General features: G+C 42.7%; 1 protein-coding gene across 1 annotated transcript in view; it reads left to right on the plus strand.

Moving 5' to 3' along the window:
- The first annotated feature begins 1,327 nt into the window (after positions 1-1,327).
- Positions 1,328-17,643, plus strand: part of ATP1B3 (ATPase Na+/K+ transporting subunit beta 3) — a 40,830-nt gene continuing 24,514 nt past the window's right edge. Inside the window, exon 1 of the mRNA XM_023621035.2 lies at positions 1,328-1,712. Within this exon, the coding sequence (XP_023476803.1) occupies positions 1,604-1,712 (109 nt within the window). The 5' untranslated portion in view covers positions 1,328-1,603. The remainder of the gene's footprint in view (positions 1,713-17,643) is intronic.

The raw sequence follows: 17,643 nt of genomic DNA on the forward strand, positions 1-17,643 counted from the left end.
CAACCTTGCTTATGAACAAAAGAAGTGTATTCTAGTCTGCATGCACAATGTTTTGCTATTTCTAATACTAATTTCATGCCAAATTTTACAAAATGCTTCTACAAATCTTTTGATGTCATTGGCTCAAAAAAGTAACTGGATTTTGGTTATCATTCCCAAGGTCATAATTATAAATTTAGCTTTCCTAAGCACAGGGGGAAAAATCACTTTGTAATAACATATTCTCCTCTTTTCCACTTGCGGGAGACGTAATTCACAATTCCTTGTTTTGATAAGCAGAGAGGAAACAAGAGACATGCCAGAATTTCGTTATCCATTTAACTCCTTTAAAGCATTTGCAGGCTGTATTTAAACTTCCTGATGGATTAAAAGTCATCATTCCAAACAATAAGATGTATGCTACATTTCTTTATTCATATTTTTTATTGGCTAATAAAACAGAGGCAGTGCTCCATTTCTTTTTTCTAAAAAAATGCACCTTCTGCCCAAACTCCTATTGACGTCTTTTCCTGCTGTCGCACAGCCGCAGGGCACTTCAGCTCCATCTCGTGTAGGAAAACGTTGACTGCGCCCTCAGCTCGATCAAGGGCAGCATCCACTGCAGCGGAATAGAGAGAAAGCCGGGGACATTATTTAGGCAGCAACACTAAACGAAGAACCGATTTCCTGTAGATCAGAGTTTGAGTAAGAAAAAGAAGAGGATCTTTTCATTGACAGGAACCTCAGGAAAGCATGTATATTGATTTCATTGACAGTTTCTACTAAACCTGGAGGAAAACTACACTCCATTTAATTACTGGCATATTTAAAATGAAATGCCCATTGACCCCAAACTCCTGGTTGAATCCGTCAAGAGGCAAGCGAGGACAGCCTCTGAGCAGCAGTACGTAAGAAGCTGGTATATACAGCAGACGATCTTCTCGTTACGTCATAGAGCCCAAAGGACCACGCCTGGAGATGGTCTGGGAGGGAGGATGGGGACAGGGAGGATAGGGCTCCTCCCGGGCGCAGACGCCTTGGGCAGAGCCGAGTCGTTTCCGTGCTCTCCTCGTCCCGCGCCGCCGCCCGCAAGGAGCCGCAGTGGGGCGCCGGCCCGGCCGCCCGCAGCATCTCCCGAGAGTCCTCCTCCCGGGAACCTGCCGGGCGGGGCCGCCCACCTTTCGCTTCTTATCATAAACGTGCTCCTCCGTGAGCCCTCGAGAATTTTTAAGCTGCTAGGTGTGGCTTTTGCTTCGCGCGGCCGGGGCCCAGGCAGCGCCGAGCGGGGCGGGGCGGGGCCGGGGGCGGGGCGTCCTCGCTGACCGGGCTGCGCCGGGCCGCGAGGGGGAGGCGGTCGCGGCGGCGGCGGCGGCGGCGGCGGCGGCGCGGGCCGAGCGGCGCGGGGATTGGCTGCGGTGGGCGGAGACGTCAGGCTCCCGCGGCCCGAGCGGTCGCCCGGCGCGGCGCGGCGCAGTCGGCTCCAGCGCGCAGGGCAGCGCGGAGGTGTCCTCGGCCGTGCCGCCTTCCGCCGCAGGGCTGCGCCGCCAGAGCCGGGACGCGTCTCCGCGCCCCTCGCCGCCTCCACCCCGCGGCCGCCGCTCCGCTCGCTATCGGCGCGGACACCATGACGAAGAAAGAGAAGAAGTCCTTCAACCAGTGCATGGCCGAGTGGAAGCTCTTCCTCTACAACCCGACCACCCGGGAGTTTCTGGGGCGCACCACGAAGAGCTGGGGTGAGCGGGCGGCGGGCCGGGGAGGGGACGCGGCCGCGAGGTGCGCCCCCGGCCTCCGCACTCCCCGGGCGGCGGCGGCGGCGGCGGCGGAGCCGCGCGGCCCCATTCATTTTTCGCGGGGCGGGCGGGTTCCTTCCTCCGGGCCCGGAGCGGGCTCACGTGCTGCCCGGGCCTCCCGCCCCGAGCGGCGCCGGAAGCCGGGGACCCCTGCCCGGAGCCGAGCCCGAGCGAGCGTGCGGGGCCGCGCGCCCGGCCTCCTTTGTCGGAGCGCGAGAGGCCCTGGCGGCGGCGCCGGCGGCCCCGAGAGCCGGCCGCTGCTCGGCGCGCGGAGAGGAAATTTCCACTCCCGCCGCTATCTTGTGACCCGACCACGCTGCGGCCGCGGCCGGTCGGAAGGGCGAGGGAGGGTTCCGCGTGGGGGCCGCCCGATGTGCGGCGGGAGGGGCTCGCGGGCCGGGCCACTGCCGGGCGCTGGAATTGGGACCCTGGCAAGACCGCTGAAAAGGTTCGTTCCTCCCTAATTCCTTTTTAATTACAGACGTTTTCTTCCTTGCAAATATGCCGCTTTTCGGGAAAGTAAATCCCCTTTGAATGACACAGTTTTTTTTCCTGTGCTTTCAAAACGTGTGATGGTTGTGGATGTTAGCAGTTTTTCTCTGCATGAGTTCTTTGTTTTAAAAGAAATATTCAAACCATCCACCCGTATAGAGCTGCTGCTTTAGAATGCCTCCTTTTTCCGAAAAATTATTTTAATCTCTGAATAGGGACTACTGCTGTTTTGGGGGTTTTTTTGCCTTTATACTTGAGTAAACTAATTTTGTTTTCCCTTGGCCTTTTGAAACATATTTTGTTAGTGGGTCTTGATACATCTTTTCTTCTGAGTGAGAATAAACGTCTAGAGTCGGGAACTATTTGGGCACATTTTTGAGAGAAGCATGGAGAGAGTAAATTGGCTGTGACTCAGAAAATAAACTGTTGCTGCTGACTGAGATCGGCTCCTCCGGCAGGGCAAGGCGGCTTGAGTCCCGTCACGAGCTGGAAGGGGCCTTGGGGGTTTTGTGAGTCCAACCCCCTCTTCAAAGATGAGAAAAATGAGACTCAGAGAGGTGGTGATTTTTGCTTTGTGTAAAATTACATATTCCACAGAGCCAGGAAAAGAACCCAGTTGTCCTTTAATCCTAGTCCAGCGGCTGTATTATTTTACAGATGCTTTGCCTAACTGCATAGTAATCACTCACGATTTTTATTGAAATGGCTGTCTTATGGGAACCACTAGTGTGGTGAGGAAATAAATCTTGCATCCGGAGTTAACTGGGGGAAAATGGTGAACAATTGTTATTGTTTCTGGAGTGTACTAACTTTTTGCTGGAGGATTTTTTGAGTGCTGGAGAGGAACTAACTTCTGTAGGTTACTTTCCTCAGTGCCTTCTCATTTCCCGATAAGATCTTCACTTTGTGTAGGAAGGACTTTTCTTACTGCAGGCAGTGCTTTCTATCTAACGTTGTGTAATATGATGTTGGGGTAGAGATTTTGTTTGGTATATGCGTTTAAATAGAGAACACGTGCACAAATTATCAAAGTTTAAGGCATTGTATAAGGGCAGTAGTAGCACAAGTAAAGTTGGGAGTAGTCTTAGAAGGATTAAGGCAAGACCTTTTTTCAAAATGGAAAATAAGTGTTAGTCTTATCAACGGATAGTAAATTTCTATGCCTCTTGTAACAGTGGTAAGCCAGTGCAGAATGGCATAAATAGGTGAAAATTACGCATAATCCTCTTCCAACGTAAGAGCATCCCTCCAAGGATATGTGGGGGAGTGATGGGTGGAGGCGGAAATCCTACTCAGCCCACCAGGCTGTGTACCCTGGAGCATGGGGGCCTGCCTGGAGGAGGCTTGTCTGGTTCTGATTCTCAGAGGCACTATGTGGGCTAGCTGCCTGATTGCATCACCTCGGAGATACCTACTGTTAATATTTCTGTATGTCTCTGGGCAGACTTAAGAAATGTATATAACATTAATTTTTTTTTTTTTAACAAAAAGAGACCATACAGTTAGTGTTGTTTTATAATATTTTGAGGATGTTGTGGGCATCTTCCCGTGTTAATAAACAAACATCTGTATCGCCACTTTTAACAGCTGACTAGTGTTCCATTGCCTAGTTAGGTGTACTGTGAGTTTTTTTGGACAAATTTATTAACATGTGTACGCATGTATGCGTGGGAGATAGGGAAATATGAGTAACTCCTCATTTTTTTAACCAGTGTATTATTATATGTACTGGTCCGTCCTCTTCCCATTCCATTCCCCCTTACATGTACATTTTTGCAAATTTATTTCCTTGAGATAGGTTTCTACAGGTGGAATTTCTAGGTCATGTATGGTATATGTACCTTTTATGTTTTGAAAATGTTACTTTTTTTTTTTTTTAAAGAAAACTCATTTGTGGGAAGTTTTTTTCTGGTTGCTTTTGAATTTAATGGAGGAGGTGGTGGTGGTGAGGGGATTACATCTTTTTTTGGCCTTGGAAAAGTTGCTATGTCTGCTGCTGTGGAGAGAAGGTCCTTCCCTAGCTCGGGGGTTTTAGAAGACATTCATTTAAGATGTTTCCTGATTTTACTTTTTACCTTCAGGTCTTTAGTACATTTGTCCCATTTAATCTGAGGTTTCTCTCCAAGTGCCTTAGATACATTAAAAGCACACATTTAAAAAGCAATTTTGCCATTCATATTTGGGGTAAAGTGGAAATACTGCATGTTACATCACTTTGCCTTGTTTGAAACAACTATATAAAGGTTTGGAGGAGCTTCTTGTATATTTGGCTGATATCTTACACTTGGTTACAGCAGTTGCAGAATGCTTACACGCGTATAATCACCTCATTGGATTTTCACAACAGCCTTCTAAAGCATACCATGCAGGTGATCACAGTGTTCCTAGAGCTGGTTTCTCAAGCAGAACAGTACGACACATTAGGAATAAGTGGAAACACAGGACAAAGAAACTGTAGCACCTTGCGGCTGATGTTGCAAATATTAAACCTAAATGCATTCAATACAATGAGAGTGAAAGAGGGAAGCTTAGAGATCATCTAACGTTATCTAAACTGTAAGTAGTAGACTGTGTGTTTCAATTAACATTTTTTAAATAATGAAATAGAATAGCAGAAATATCAGAGTTTATTCTTCCTAATAAATTTATTCTAAGGAAAAACGTTGTTTCTTGAAACTTTTCTGTGTTTTGTATATACAGATACCCTGAGGTAAAATGTATTTCTTACTGTGGTTCACAGTCAGAAAAAGCTTGAAAGCTGCTAAATCTAGCCCTATGCCATTTCGTAGTTGAGAAAATTGAACCCACAAATCTGATTTGTCAGAATTCAGTCACTCGGTTAGCGATAGACTCCTTGGCCTTCAGACTCTCCAAGGCAGAGCCTTTTTTTTTTTTAAACTATGCCATGACGTGATGTCATTTAATGGCATCTGCTTATGGGCTTCTTTGGAGTTCATTGTCTTAAGGTTATCTGTCAGTAGGTGCTTTATATTAGTATTATCTTAAAACTCGAGTTAGAGATTTCCAAACATAGTCAGGATTCTGGACCAAAACGATTGATACCTATATTTTGTTCATGTGCCTTTTCTTTTATTATAGGTCCTTGAAGTGCCATTTTCTCAGTCACCTGCTCCCGTTCTGGGTCATGCCTCAGTAAAGGCTCTGCTTTGGAGATCAGACTCCATCCCATCTTGGGTGTCTGACTGTAGGGGAGAAGGCAAGTGTGCTTATTTTCCCGGTATCACATAGTTTTGTAAGGTGTTGTTCTTTGTCCTGTGGAGTGTGACATGTTAAAGAAACTTTGCAGAAATATGCATCGTTGGCAAAGTAACAGGACTTGCCTTACCCTGTGTGCAGGCTGCAAAGGAAGGTCAGTGGTGGGTGTGGCGGCGGCAGCAGCAGAGGCCTACTGAGCCATCACCCAGCGGGAGACAGCACTTCTGGACTGGTAGTGGAAGGGAGGGAAAGGGGTAAGTGTATGTCTTGTGTTCCAGACGCCATTGTAATTACCGGAGTGTGTGCTTGACTATTGTTAAAGCGCAGCCTCCCCCCACCCCCGAAATAATTTGATTTCTTTGAAATTGACTTTTGAATTTTTATCTGTAGAATTAAATTAGTTGTATTAAGAGAAGTTAAAAAGCCCTCCTATCTTTAGTAACTACTTTTCCATGATTTGTCGTGTTTGATTAAGACCCACTCATTTAACACTGATTATGTGATGGGAGGAAAAAACCATTTAATTTTGAAAGGTAAATTACTTCTAATTATGCATTCATTACATTGATTTTGAAGTAAAATCACCTGTAGTCTTTAACTACTTAGAAGAACTACTGTTAACATTTTCATAGTATTTCTCCTATATGTAAATAAATAAATTTTTAGGAAATGTATAAGTAAATTTAAAAATACACTGATACCTAGTTTTAGCATTTAATGTTTAAAGGGAATGGTTTTTATTCCTCTGCCCCCTACTTAGAGGTTGATGTGTTGGGGTATCTCTGGCCCTTTCTGTCCCCTCTGTGGGGATTGTCCACACTTTCCGCTAGAATTTCTGTGTTCTGGTGGTGTTAGTTACTCTCTCTGTTGGGACTCTCGAATCTGCATCTCTAGTCCGTATGGCTTTTTTATGTTCTTACCATCAACTACCTGTCAGAAATCTTCAGTTGGATGTTTCATAGGCACCTGTTCTTCGAAACCTCCGTTGTCCTCAGGGGCTCCTTAGCATGACATACAAACTGTCATCTCGCTGGTTTCTCTCTCTCCCCTCTCATCTCTCTACTGTTCCACATGGTTCTCTCCTGCCCCTTCTGGGCCTTCTTCCTTCGCCTTTGCCTGGCTACTCAGGTGTCTGCTTTGATACTGATCTCTGGCAAATATCTTTGAATCCCTCTTTGCCTTAAGACCAGGTCAAGTGCTGCTATGTGACTCACAATACCTTTTTTATGGTAACATTTATGACCTTATGTAGTGTGCTTGTTGGCTGTTTACCAGACTGTAAACTTCTGATTAACGTCTCACTCATCTTTGATTCCCTAACACCTAGCCTGATGCCTCGCACTTAGTAGGAACGTAATAAAAATTGGTTGAATGAACGAGCGGTATTACGAAATGTTCCCATTTAATTAGTCTTCTGCAACATTGTTTTTAATGTCTTTGATGGTATTGGTGTATCATAGTGTAACGATTCCTCCAGTATTTGGGTATTTTCCTTTTTCTGTTTTTTTTTCCTCTTTTTCCTGCAGTACTTTGCATTTTCATAGAAGTTGAGTGTTGGGAAGAAGCTTCCGCTTAGCTTTCTCATTGGAGACTCAGCTGAGTTTGTGACACGCCTGGGTTGTGCATCTGATGAGGATAACAGAACAGGGTTGTTATCCAAGTCTCTTGCTTCCTGCTCTGTTCAGCTTCTTAGACTGCTCTTAGGAGACCCTCAGAAAGGCCGTTTTTTTTTTTAACCTACCTGCTTTCACATTTAGTGAGAGTATGTTTAACCGTGTTGTCCTCTCCCCAACAGGGTGCTGTTACTAATAATATTTCTTTTTTCTTTTTTTTGAGAAAGATTAGCCCTGAGCTGACATCTGCTGCCAGTCCTCCTCTTTTTTGCTGAGGAAAACTGGCCCTGAGCTAACATCCGTGCCCATCTTCCTCTACTTTATATGTGGGACACCTGCCACAGCGTGGCTTGACAAGGTCTGTACCCGGGATCCGAACCAGCAAACCCGAGCCACCAAAGTGGAATGTGCAAACTTAACCACTGTGCCGGGCTGGCCCACTAATAATATTTCTGAAAAGAATTCTCTAACTTAACAGCCTCCCACGTCTCCTGTCTAAACGGTGTTGCTGAGTCCTTTGTGGAGCTGGCACTTACTTGTGACTTCCACCTAGTGCTTTGCTAATGCCGTGTTAGGGTCTGGCTTTGGAACTGACCCTCATCCAAGGCGTAAGGTACTTTTCTCCTGGCAGTTTCTGGCCCATAAAAGGTGGCCCTTCAGGGGCCGGCCCCGTGGCCAAGTGGTTAAGTTTGCACACTCCACTTTGGCGGCCCAGGGTTTCACTGGTTCGGATCCTGGGCGCGGGCATGACACTGCTCATCAACCCATGCTGAAGCAGCATCCCACATGCCACAACTAGAAGGACCCATAACTAAAAATACACAGCTATGTACTGAGGGGCTTTAGGGAGAAAAAGGAAAAATAAAATCTTAAAAAAAAAAAAAAAAGTGGCCCTTTATACCCGGACACTGGCTCCATACAGCTCCAGTCATTTCCTGGTCCCTTCCTGTCTGCCCTTGTCTTGTTTCCTGAATGTGTGTTTCCCAGGTGCTGGGTGGCCTTGTTTTGTCTTCATCTTCATTCTGGCAATCTCATAAAAGAACTGCAGAGATCACTCACGAATTTTGCTTCTCGGTTAACATCTCTCTCAGATTCCACTTGCTTCCTGCATATCCCATAAATCTGGGAGAGTGAGGCTTAGCTGTCTTAATGAGCTCTCTAACTCTAGTATCTTAGGTGTCACCTGGTAAACAGCACACTCACCCCCTCCACCACTGAAGTTCTCAGTTGCTCCTATATTTGCAGTTTTTGAAAACAGTGTCACCATCATTTTGTCATCTGGGCTCTAAACCTGGCCACCTGTTGCCAATTCTATTTCCAAACATCTCTTGAATCTGTGACCCACACCCTGATTATCACTACTGCTGTTAATTTGGGAGTGAACTTTTTCTGACCTACTCACCACTCCCGTACCCGCCCCCCATATCGTGTGAAAGCACACATTCAGAGGCAGCCCAGGGTGCTCATTTTTCCCAGCTTCATAATGCTAACCACTCATTTCAAATTTCGTAGCCCTTAACATTCCGACCAACCCTGTCCCCACTATATGAGGATCTGGTAGTGCCTTTTCTTTCCTTTTTTTGCTGAAGAAGATGTGCTGTGAGCTAACATCTGTTGCCAATCTTCTTCTTTTTGCTTGAGGAAGATTAGCCCTGAGCTAACATCCATGCCAGTCTTCCACTATTCTGTATGTGGGTAGCCACCACAGCTTGACTGACGAGTCGTGTAGCTCTGCACCTGGAATCTGAAGATGCAAACCCAGCCCGCTGAAGTGGAAGGCACCAAATTTAACCACTAGGCCAGGGCGCCGGCTCCTGGTAATGTCTTTTCTTATAAATTCTCTGATTACAAAACTTAAAGCATCAGATGAAGAGGTTTTTTTTTTCAAAGTTGCTCCAATTTCAAATAGACCACTGGCTTTCCAACTTTTATCTACTCCTTTAAAAAAAGTATAGTGTCAGGCCGGCCTTGGTGGCCTACTGGTTAAGTTTGGCGTGCTCCACTTTGGTGGCCTGGGTTCGGTTCCTGGGTGCTGACCTACACTGCTGGTCAGTGGCCATGCTGTGGCAGAAAGATCCAAGGAATCAGTTGGAATCCTTGTGACCCAAACCAGTGTGACCTCACTCCTATCAGATTATTTCTAAGGCTGCAGCTTTGATCATGCTACTCACCATACCCTAAAACTGTATTTGGATCCCCATTGCTTTCAGAAGGTTTAAATAAGTTCCAGACAGCCTGGCATTCCAGGATTATTACATATCAGCTTAGAACTAAGTTTCCAACCTTAAAACCTGTCATTTCCCACTTTACTCCCCATACACCACATGTTGTAGCCAAATCAGTGTATCTGAGGCTCCCTGGTTTGGAATGCCCTGCTCATTCCCTCCCTCTGCCCTTCATTCTCTGCATTATAAATTCTTCCCTCCTCCACAGACCTAGCTTGAGTGCCCAGCTCTGCTGTAAGCCTTCTCTGATATGCCTAGGGGAAAGTAATGCCACATTTATCTCCTGTGACACCTGCACCTTTGCGTCCTGGATTATAGTCTGTGTGTGTTGCTCCTACTCACTGGCTGTTCTCACAGAGCAGGATTTACCTCTGCACTTTACAGCCCTATGGCATCTCGCATGTAGTAAGCATGTGCTGTTTTTCTGATGAACAGATTGTCATTTAATCAGTTTCAGCTTGTGATTCACCTCTTCCTTGGGCTAAAGTTGAGGGTATTGTGGGTTAATTGGTATAGCTCCGTGCTGTGAAAGTCTTATTTGTGGAGATACTTGTACATAAAGCCATGACTCCCCTTAGCTCATCATGATTCTGTTCCACTCAACTTCTCATTCATTTGAAAGTTTCCAGATAGGACATCACAGTCAAAGTGAGCCTGTGGGTACATAATATTTTTAATCTGAGAAGCATACCAAAATTCTGAGAAGATGACCAGAGTAGGACTCAAAACCTAGCCCTAAAGTCTAGTTTGCCGTCTCCATCTAGACTAGTTACTCATTTTCAATCTCTTGGTCTTAATTTGCTCTAGAAGAGAAAAGTTGCATGAGATGTTTCAAATGTCACTTGGGAATGAAAAACAAGGCCTGTACAAATGCTTTAGAACTGGAGGTGGCAAACTTTTTCTTTGAAGGACCAGATAATGTTTTAGACTCTGCCAGCCGTATAGTGTGTGTTGCAGCTACTCAACTCTGCTCTTGTAGCTTCGGACAATATGTAAACTGCTGGGCCCAGCTCTGTTTCAATCTTTTATTTACAAAAACAGGCAGCTGCTGTGGTTTGCTGACCTCCACTTGAGAAGTTACGGTTAGTGGTCAGTGTAGGCTGACCCCAGAAACCTGAGCTGGTCTTAAATGGGATGTGAACTCTCGGCTTCGTTCTTTTCATATAACAAAAGTAACAGCATTGTTTGAATTTTTACAGTACAGATGTGGATACAGTCATGTGTTGCTTAACAACAGGCTGCCTTCCGAGAAATGCATCGTTAGAGGATTTTGTCATTGTGCGAACATCAGAGTGTACTGAAGGGGAACAAAATTTGCCACCCCAAAGTGTACCTCTTTAACATGAGGATTATTTTAGGCTGATTATTTTTAAGAAACAAAGACTCAGAGTTTTCCTTACTCCCTCCCCCTTAACTCCCTGGAAGGATTCAGATAAACCTGTCTCGGAGGGGGGAAGCGAGCTGTCACCTTAGCATAACATGAACTAGGTGGTAGACAGGGAGGAACCTAGAAAAGCCTGTTTGTTGGGCTCCGCTCTGTTCTTCTGTTTCTGTGTGGCCAAACACACACTTGTTTTCCAAACATTCGCTCCTTTTCACCTGCCTGTGAACTGCCTTCCTTCCCTTTGAAGTCCCTGACTCTCCTCCCACCCCCAGCATCTTCTTTTATCTTTAGCTGAGGATGGTGTTTAAGGGGAGAGCTTCCACCATTTTGGCAAGTTAGTCAGTTTTCCTGGATTTCTCTCATGTATCCATGTTATTAAACTTTTGTTTTTCTCCTGTCATTCTGTCTCATGTCAATTTAATTCTTAGACCAGCCAGAAGGACGTAGACGCATACAGGAAAATTTCTTCCTCCCCTGCAGTACTGAGACAGACCTACATGGTACAGCCTATTCACACCTAGGCTATATGGGACCACCAACCTATATGGGGTCTGTCGTTGACCAAATGGTCATTATGCACTACGGGACTGTAATCAGTAAGTCCACCGTCATCCTCAGCTTCTTCTCTGGGTAACCTCTCTTAACTATAATGCTTTTTACAACGTAACACGTGGTATATCCACTTTGGATAAAGGGCTGGCAGTTTCTTACAGAAGTAAACATACACCTACCCCATGATTCAGCAGTTCCACTCCTAGGTGTTTACCTAAGAGAAATGAAAACATATGTCCATAAAAAATACTTGTACAAGAATATTCGTAGTAGCTCAACTGGAAACAGCCCAGGTGTCTATCAGCGGGAGAATGGATAAACAAACTGGTGTGTCCACACAGTAGAGTACTTCTCAGCAGTAGAAGAACGAAGTACAGATACACAAGACACGGATGAATCTCACAGTGAGGCTGAGCAGAAGACTACACACTGTGTGATTTCATTTATATGAAGTTCTAAAAGAAGCAACAAAAACCCAGAATGGTGTTTGCCTCTGGGACAGTGGGCGTGGAGATTGCCTGGGAAGGGGCATGAGAGAACTTTACAGGGCAGTGACAATGTTCTCTATCTTGAAATAGAGGTTTTGAATCATATAGGCGAATGCATTTGTCAAAACCCGTCTGAGGTACATTGGAGATTTGTGTATTTCACTGAATGTAACTTTTTCGCCTCAATTTTAGTTAGTATGCCTGCTGAAGTGTTCAGAGGTGAGGTGTACTGACATCTGCAACCTGAAATGTAATAGTAGAATTTTAGCTAGAATCTAGGTGGGTTTATGGATGTCCACTTGCATTTCTTTCAACCTTTCTGTATATGTAAATATTCCTAATTGAATGTTGGAGAAAAAGAACACACCAATACATTCATGTTTCTCTTGACCGCCTTCCACCAATCACAGAGTCTTTCCTACAAATAATGATTATCTGTTTTCCTACCAGTCCTTTTTCAGTGCATTTATATATGTGTATATATACGTGTGTATGTGTATGTGAGTATGTATGGACTATGTAGGAATAAGTAATCTACTTATACATAAGTCACAGGAAAAAATGTATGTTCTAGAACTTGTCCTTTTTTTGCACTCAGTGTCTTTGCTGTGTTGCCATGTTGGTATATATAGATTTATCTCGTTCCTTTGAATCATTGCATAATATTTCATAATGTAGAGATATATATCCAAGATGTGTATATTTCTTTCTAAGGGCTATTTAGATTGTTTCCAGTTTTTCTCTTAAAAATTGCTGCAGTGTATGTGTGCAACTATTTATCTAGGGTAGATACTGAGAAAAGGAGTCGCCAGTTTATAGTATATGCTTATTTTTATATTAATAGATTGTTCTTCCAAAAAGCTGTACCAATTTATACTCCCACTGGCGGTAGATGAAAGTACCTGTTTCCCTTGGACTTCCTGAGCATTGGAGATTATCACTCTTGACCCACTTCTGTCCATTTGGTGGGCGCTGGTCTGCGCTGGGTGTGATGGGCAGGCAATACGTCTGGTAACTGCCCTGAGAGATCTTTGTGTTTCCTAAGTCTCCATTTCTTCACAGTCGCTTGCTCATCTTTTTGCTCTCTTTGGTCTCTTAACTCTCTTATTTTAAAAATTGTACTTGTTTTAAAGTGACATTATCGCAAATTTAACAATCATTTATGGCCTGTTTAATCACTTATCCCAAAATTTGAATAATCCATCATTTCCTCACTGATGTGAATTGCCAGCTTTGTTACATGCACAGCTCCGTTTTATATGGACCCTTTCTTGGCCACTGTGTTGATCTGGATCTAGTCATGTGTCAGGGTCACACTATAGTGTATGAAAGCTCCAGGGAAGGGTTGTAAAGTGAAATAAATGTCTGAAATTTATGTGAGGGCTCTGTCCAGTTTTGGTATCTGGATAGTGCTAGCATTGTAAAAACCATTTAGGTAACTTAGACGGAGCATATGAAAAGGATAGTTTATGTATAGAAAAGGAGTCTATGCCTTGAAAATTGGGAGAACCAACTAAAGCCATTGGGACATGGTGTCTCTTTTAGGGGTAGAGCTCTGTTTATTTTCTGTAAAAACCTGTGATTGGGAAATGTTTATTTTCTTAGAAATATCATATATTACATCTGTTTTCAAATTTACTAATTATAAACTGGTTTTATTGATCAAATTAAATGATTTTTTTTGCATTTTTCATTAATTTGTACTTTTATCTTAAATCTCTCCTACTTTCCTTGAATTTATTTTAGTCTTGAATTAAAAACCCAGCTTTGTTAGTCTTAGTTGTTTTTTAAGTGACTACATGTAAAGCTGTGGATTTTACTTTGTTCTGCTCTGACTACATTATTGTTTTGAATTTTGAATATTTCAGGTTTTGTTGTCTTTTGAATCCAAGGATTACTTTGAAGTCCATTTGCTAAATTTTTGTTTTAGTTTCTAACATATTTACTTTGATTTCAGAGGATGTGGCCTTGATTTTTTTTTTCTTTTTGCTGAGGAAGATTTGCCCTGAGCTAACGTCTGTTGCCCATCTCCCTCTATTTTGTATGTGAGCCACAGTCACAGCATGGCAACTGATAGAAGAGTGGTTCTATCAACCAAACCAAATGCCAGTGCCAAAGTGGAGCCCTCTGAAATTAACCACTAGGCCACCAGGATTGGCCTCCTTTTTTTAGGTGTGGGGGTTTTTTTTAGATTTTTATTTTTGTTTTTTGTAATTTAAGTCATGGTCAGTTTGGGGGCAATGTTCCAAGTTTGTAAAGAGTATATTTTCTGGTGACTACAAAGTTCTACAGATATTAGGTAACTTTAGTTATGTTTTAAAAATACTTAGTGACCTTTTTGTTATTGTTTACCTCGTCGGTGGATTTCTGGAAGAGGTATGTTAAAATCTCTAGGCTGAATTGTGATAAATTTTGTAATTCTCCTTTTGTTTTACATATTTTAAGGCACTTAGCATCACGAAGGTTCGTGGCTTTTATGCTGTATCTTGATGTATTTTTATTTACTTTTATTAAGACAAATAGCTTCGCCCTGTTAATGCTTTTTGACTTGAATTTTAGTTTGCTTACAATAATAAGGCCACATCTACATTTCTTTTTATTAGCCAAGATCTACTTTATTTTCAACCATCATGTGTTATAATTTTAGGTTTCCTTCTTTAAATAGCATTTAGTGGATTTTAACCCACTTTGAGAATGTCTTTTATTATTTGACTACTATAAAATTATTCCTGCCATATTAATTTTGGAATTTTAATTTGATATTAAATTTAACCATTAAAAATTTTAACTTTATGTAAAATACAAACTAATACAGTAACTTAAAGAGATCATTGACTGTCTGGCGAAGGGTGTGTGTGGATTGCCATAGGGCACAAGGAAGTTTTTGGAGGTGATAGAAATATTCTGTATCTTTAGTGGTGATTTCACAGGTTGTGCAACTGTCGAAACTCCCTGGGATTGTACACTTGAAATCAATGAAAGTTATTGTATGTAAATTATTCCTCAGACCTGGTAAGGAAGAGAAATTAAAATCAACACTTACCTAGGTGTTACCTAGTAAGTTTTACTGGTTTCTTTGCTCACCATTACGTTATATATTTTTCCTCTTTGTCTTAGATGTTTTTGGAATTTAGTGAATGAGCTTTGTCCTTTTTTCCAAGATAGACAGATATTATATAAATAAATTTTTCTAAAAAAAAAACAGGAAATTAAGACTATAGCTAAAACTCAGATCATCCTTGACCCCAATCCCCATCCCCACCTCCCGTATTCAGAGGTACTCACTGTTGATGAGTTTTATTTGTAAGTTTCTGGTCCATTAACAAACACTCTATATACGTGTATTTATAGAATTCTATAACTCTTTTGAGTGTTTTAATTTTAAGCGTGTGGTATGTGTCGTTCTGAGGTTACTTTTTCCCACTTGGGGTTTTTGAGCTAGCTTTCATTCCTTTTTTAACTACTGTTTATAGTTTTCCATTGTGCGTTATGTTTCGTTGATTCTTTGCTTTATGGACACTTGGGTTGTTAGCAGTTGTTTGCTGTTGCTCTTCAGGTCTTTTGTGTTGATGACCAGTTTTTTCAGGTAGGATTTGAGGGCAGTAAATTCTCTGAGTGCTTGTGTGTCTGGAAGTGTCTTTTGTTTCCTTGGTTGATTGATCATTTGGTTTACAGTCATTTTTTCTCAGTTTGAATATATTGTTTCACTTTTGACTGATGAGACATGTCAGTCATGTTTCTCTGCCTTAGGTAAAATCTGTTTTATCTTTTTCGAAGCTTTAAGAAACTTTCTCTTGATTTTTAGTGTTCTACAGTTTTACCTGTTTGTGTGCAGGTATGGGATATTTTCCAATATTTTTCAATCTAGACACAAAATTTGTTACTTCTTTGAGCATTCTTCCCACTCCTCTCTCTTCTGGTGGAATTCCTGTTGGATTTGTTGATTTTCTGGTTCTGTCCCCCATGTCTCAACAATTTTCAAACCTGCCCTCTTGCCCAGTATTGCAGAATACCTTGGCTTGATTTTTTAGCTCACTGAATTTTTCTTCAATTTGGCCAGTTCTCTAAGTTAGCGCTTGTCCTAAGTTTTTATTTTTTGAACAGCTTTATTGAGGTATAATTAACATACAATAAACTGCACTTTAAAAAATTCTTTTTGGTGAGGAAGATTGGCCCTGAGCTAACATCTGTTGTCAGTATTCTTTTTGCTTGAGGAAGATTTGCCCTGAGCTAACATCCATTGTCTGTCATCCTCTTTTTGCTTGAGGAAGATTGTTGCTCAATCTTGTATGTGGGATGCCGCCACAGCATGGCTTGATGAGCAGTGTGTAGGTCCACACCCGGGATCTGAACCCTGAACTCCGGGCTGCCAAAGTAGAGTGTGCAAACTTAACCACTACGCCACCAGGCTGGCCCCAACAAATGGTTTTTTAAACAAATAGTACTGGGACAACTGGATATCCACATGCAAAACAGTGAAGTTGAACCCCTTTCTCATACCACATACAAAAATCAACTCAAAATGCATCAAAGACAGACAACTTAAAAGCTAAAACTATAAAATTCTTAGAGGAAAACATAGATGGAAGACTTCCTGACTGTGGATTAGGCAATGGTATCTAGATACGATACCAAAAGCACAAGCAACCAAAGAAGAAATAGATGTATTGGACTTCGTCAAGGTTAAGAACGTTTCTGCTTTAAAGGACATTATCATTAAAGTGAAAAGATAATCCACAGAATGGGAGAAAATAATTGTACATCATATGTCTGGTAAGAGGCTTGTATCTATAATATATAAAGAACTATTAGAACTCCAATAAAAAGACTACCCAATTTAAAAATGGACCAAAGATCTGAATAGACAGTTCTCCAAAGAAGCCACAATGGCCAGTAAGCTCATGCAAAGATGCTCGTCCTCATTAATCATGAGGGAAACGCAACTTAAACCCACAGTGGGATACCACTTCACACCCACTGGGATGGCTGTATAAAAAGACAATAAGAAGTGTTGATGAGCATGTGGAGAAATTGGAACCCTGCCGCTGGGAATGTAGAATGGTACAGCTGCTTTGGTAAAACGATCTGGCACTCACCCAAAAGGCTAAACATGGTGTTACCCATATGACCTAGCAATTCCGTTCATAGATGAATGTAGTGTAAATTATACCTCAATAAAAAGTTACTTTTAGGGCTAGCCCAGTGGCACAGTGGTTAAGTCTGCACATTCCACTTCAGTGGCCCGGGGTTTGCCAGTTCAGATCCTGGGTGCAGACATGGCACTGCTCAGCAAGCCATGCTGTAGTAGGCGTCCCACATATAAAGTGGAGGAAGATGGGCATGGATGTAGGCTCAGGGCCAGTCTTCCTCAGCAAAAAGAAGAGGATTGGCAGCAGATGTTAGCTCAGGGCTCATCCTTCTCCTCAAAAAAAAAAAAAGTTTTAAAAATTCAGATATACAAAGGATTTTAAGCTTGTACTTGTCTATATAAAATTGAGTTTTTAAAAAATTTATGCCTGCCTCTGCGTTGAATTTTTTAAACTGTAAGAATGCTAATTTATTTACCAAGGGAAAGTAGTTTCTAGTCAGAGTTCTCTGAGGAGAGGCACAGTCTTTCTAGTATCTTGGTACCCTCAGGTAATTAGGAAGTTTGTGAGAGTAGGGAGTCAGATCACAGGATCTTGGAGTGTGCTGAGTGGATGTGTATGTCCAGGCCTCGAAGCCTAATGACTGCCCTGTGCCTGTATTGTGTGCTGGTGTTATAAAGAATTTGGGTGGTTTTTGTCCCAGGTTCCTGGCACAGAGCTTCTAAAAACCCTTGGAGTTTCCTGAGTGATAGGAGTGTCTTTATTATGCTAATAGTGACTCCTGGTGGGCCCCTAGATGGCTTCCATGGGGGCTGGT

The sequence above is a fragment of the Equus caballus genome, chromosome 16 (genome assembly GCF_041296265.1).
Source record: "Equus caballus isolate H_3958 breed thoroughbred chromosome 16, TB-T2T, whole genome shotgun sequence".
In the NCBI taxonomy this organism is placed as follows: Eukaryota; Metazoa; Chordata; class Mammalia; order Perissodactyla; family Equidae; genus Equus; species Equus caballus.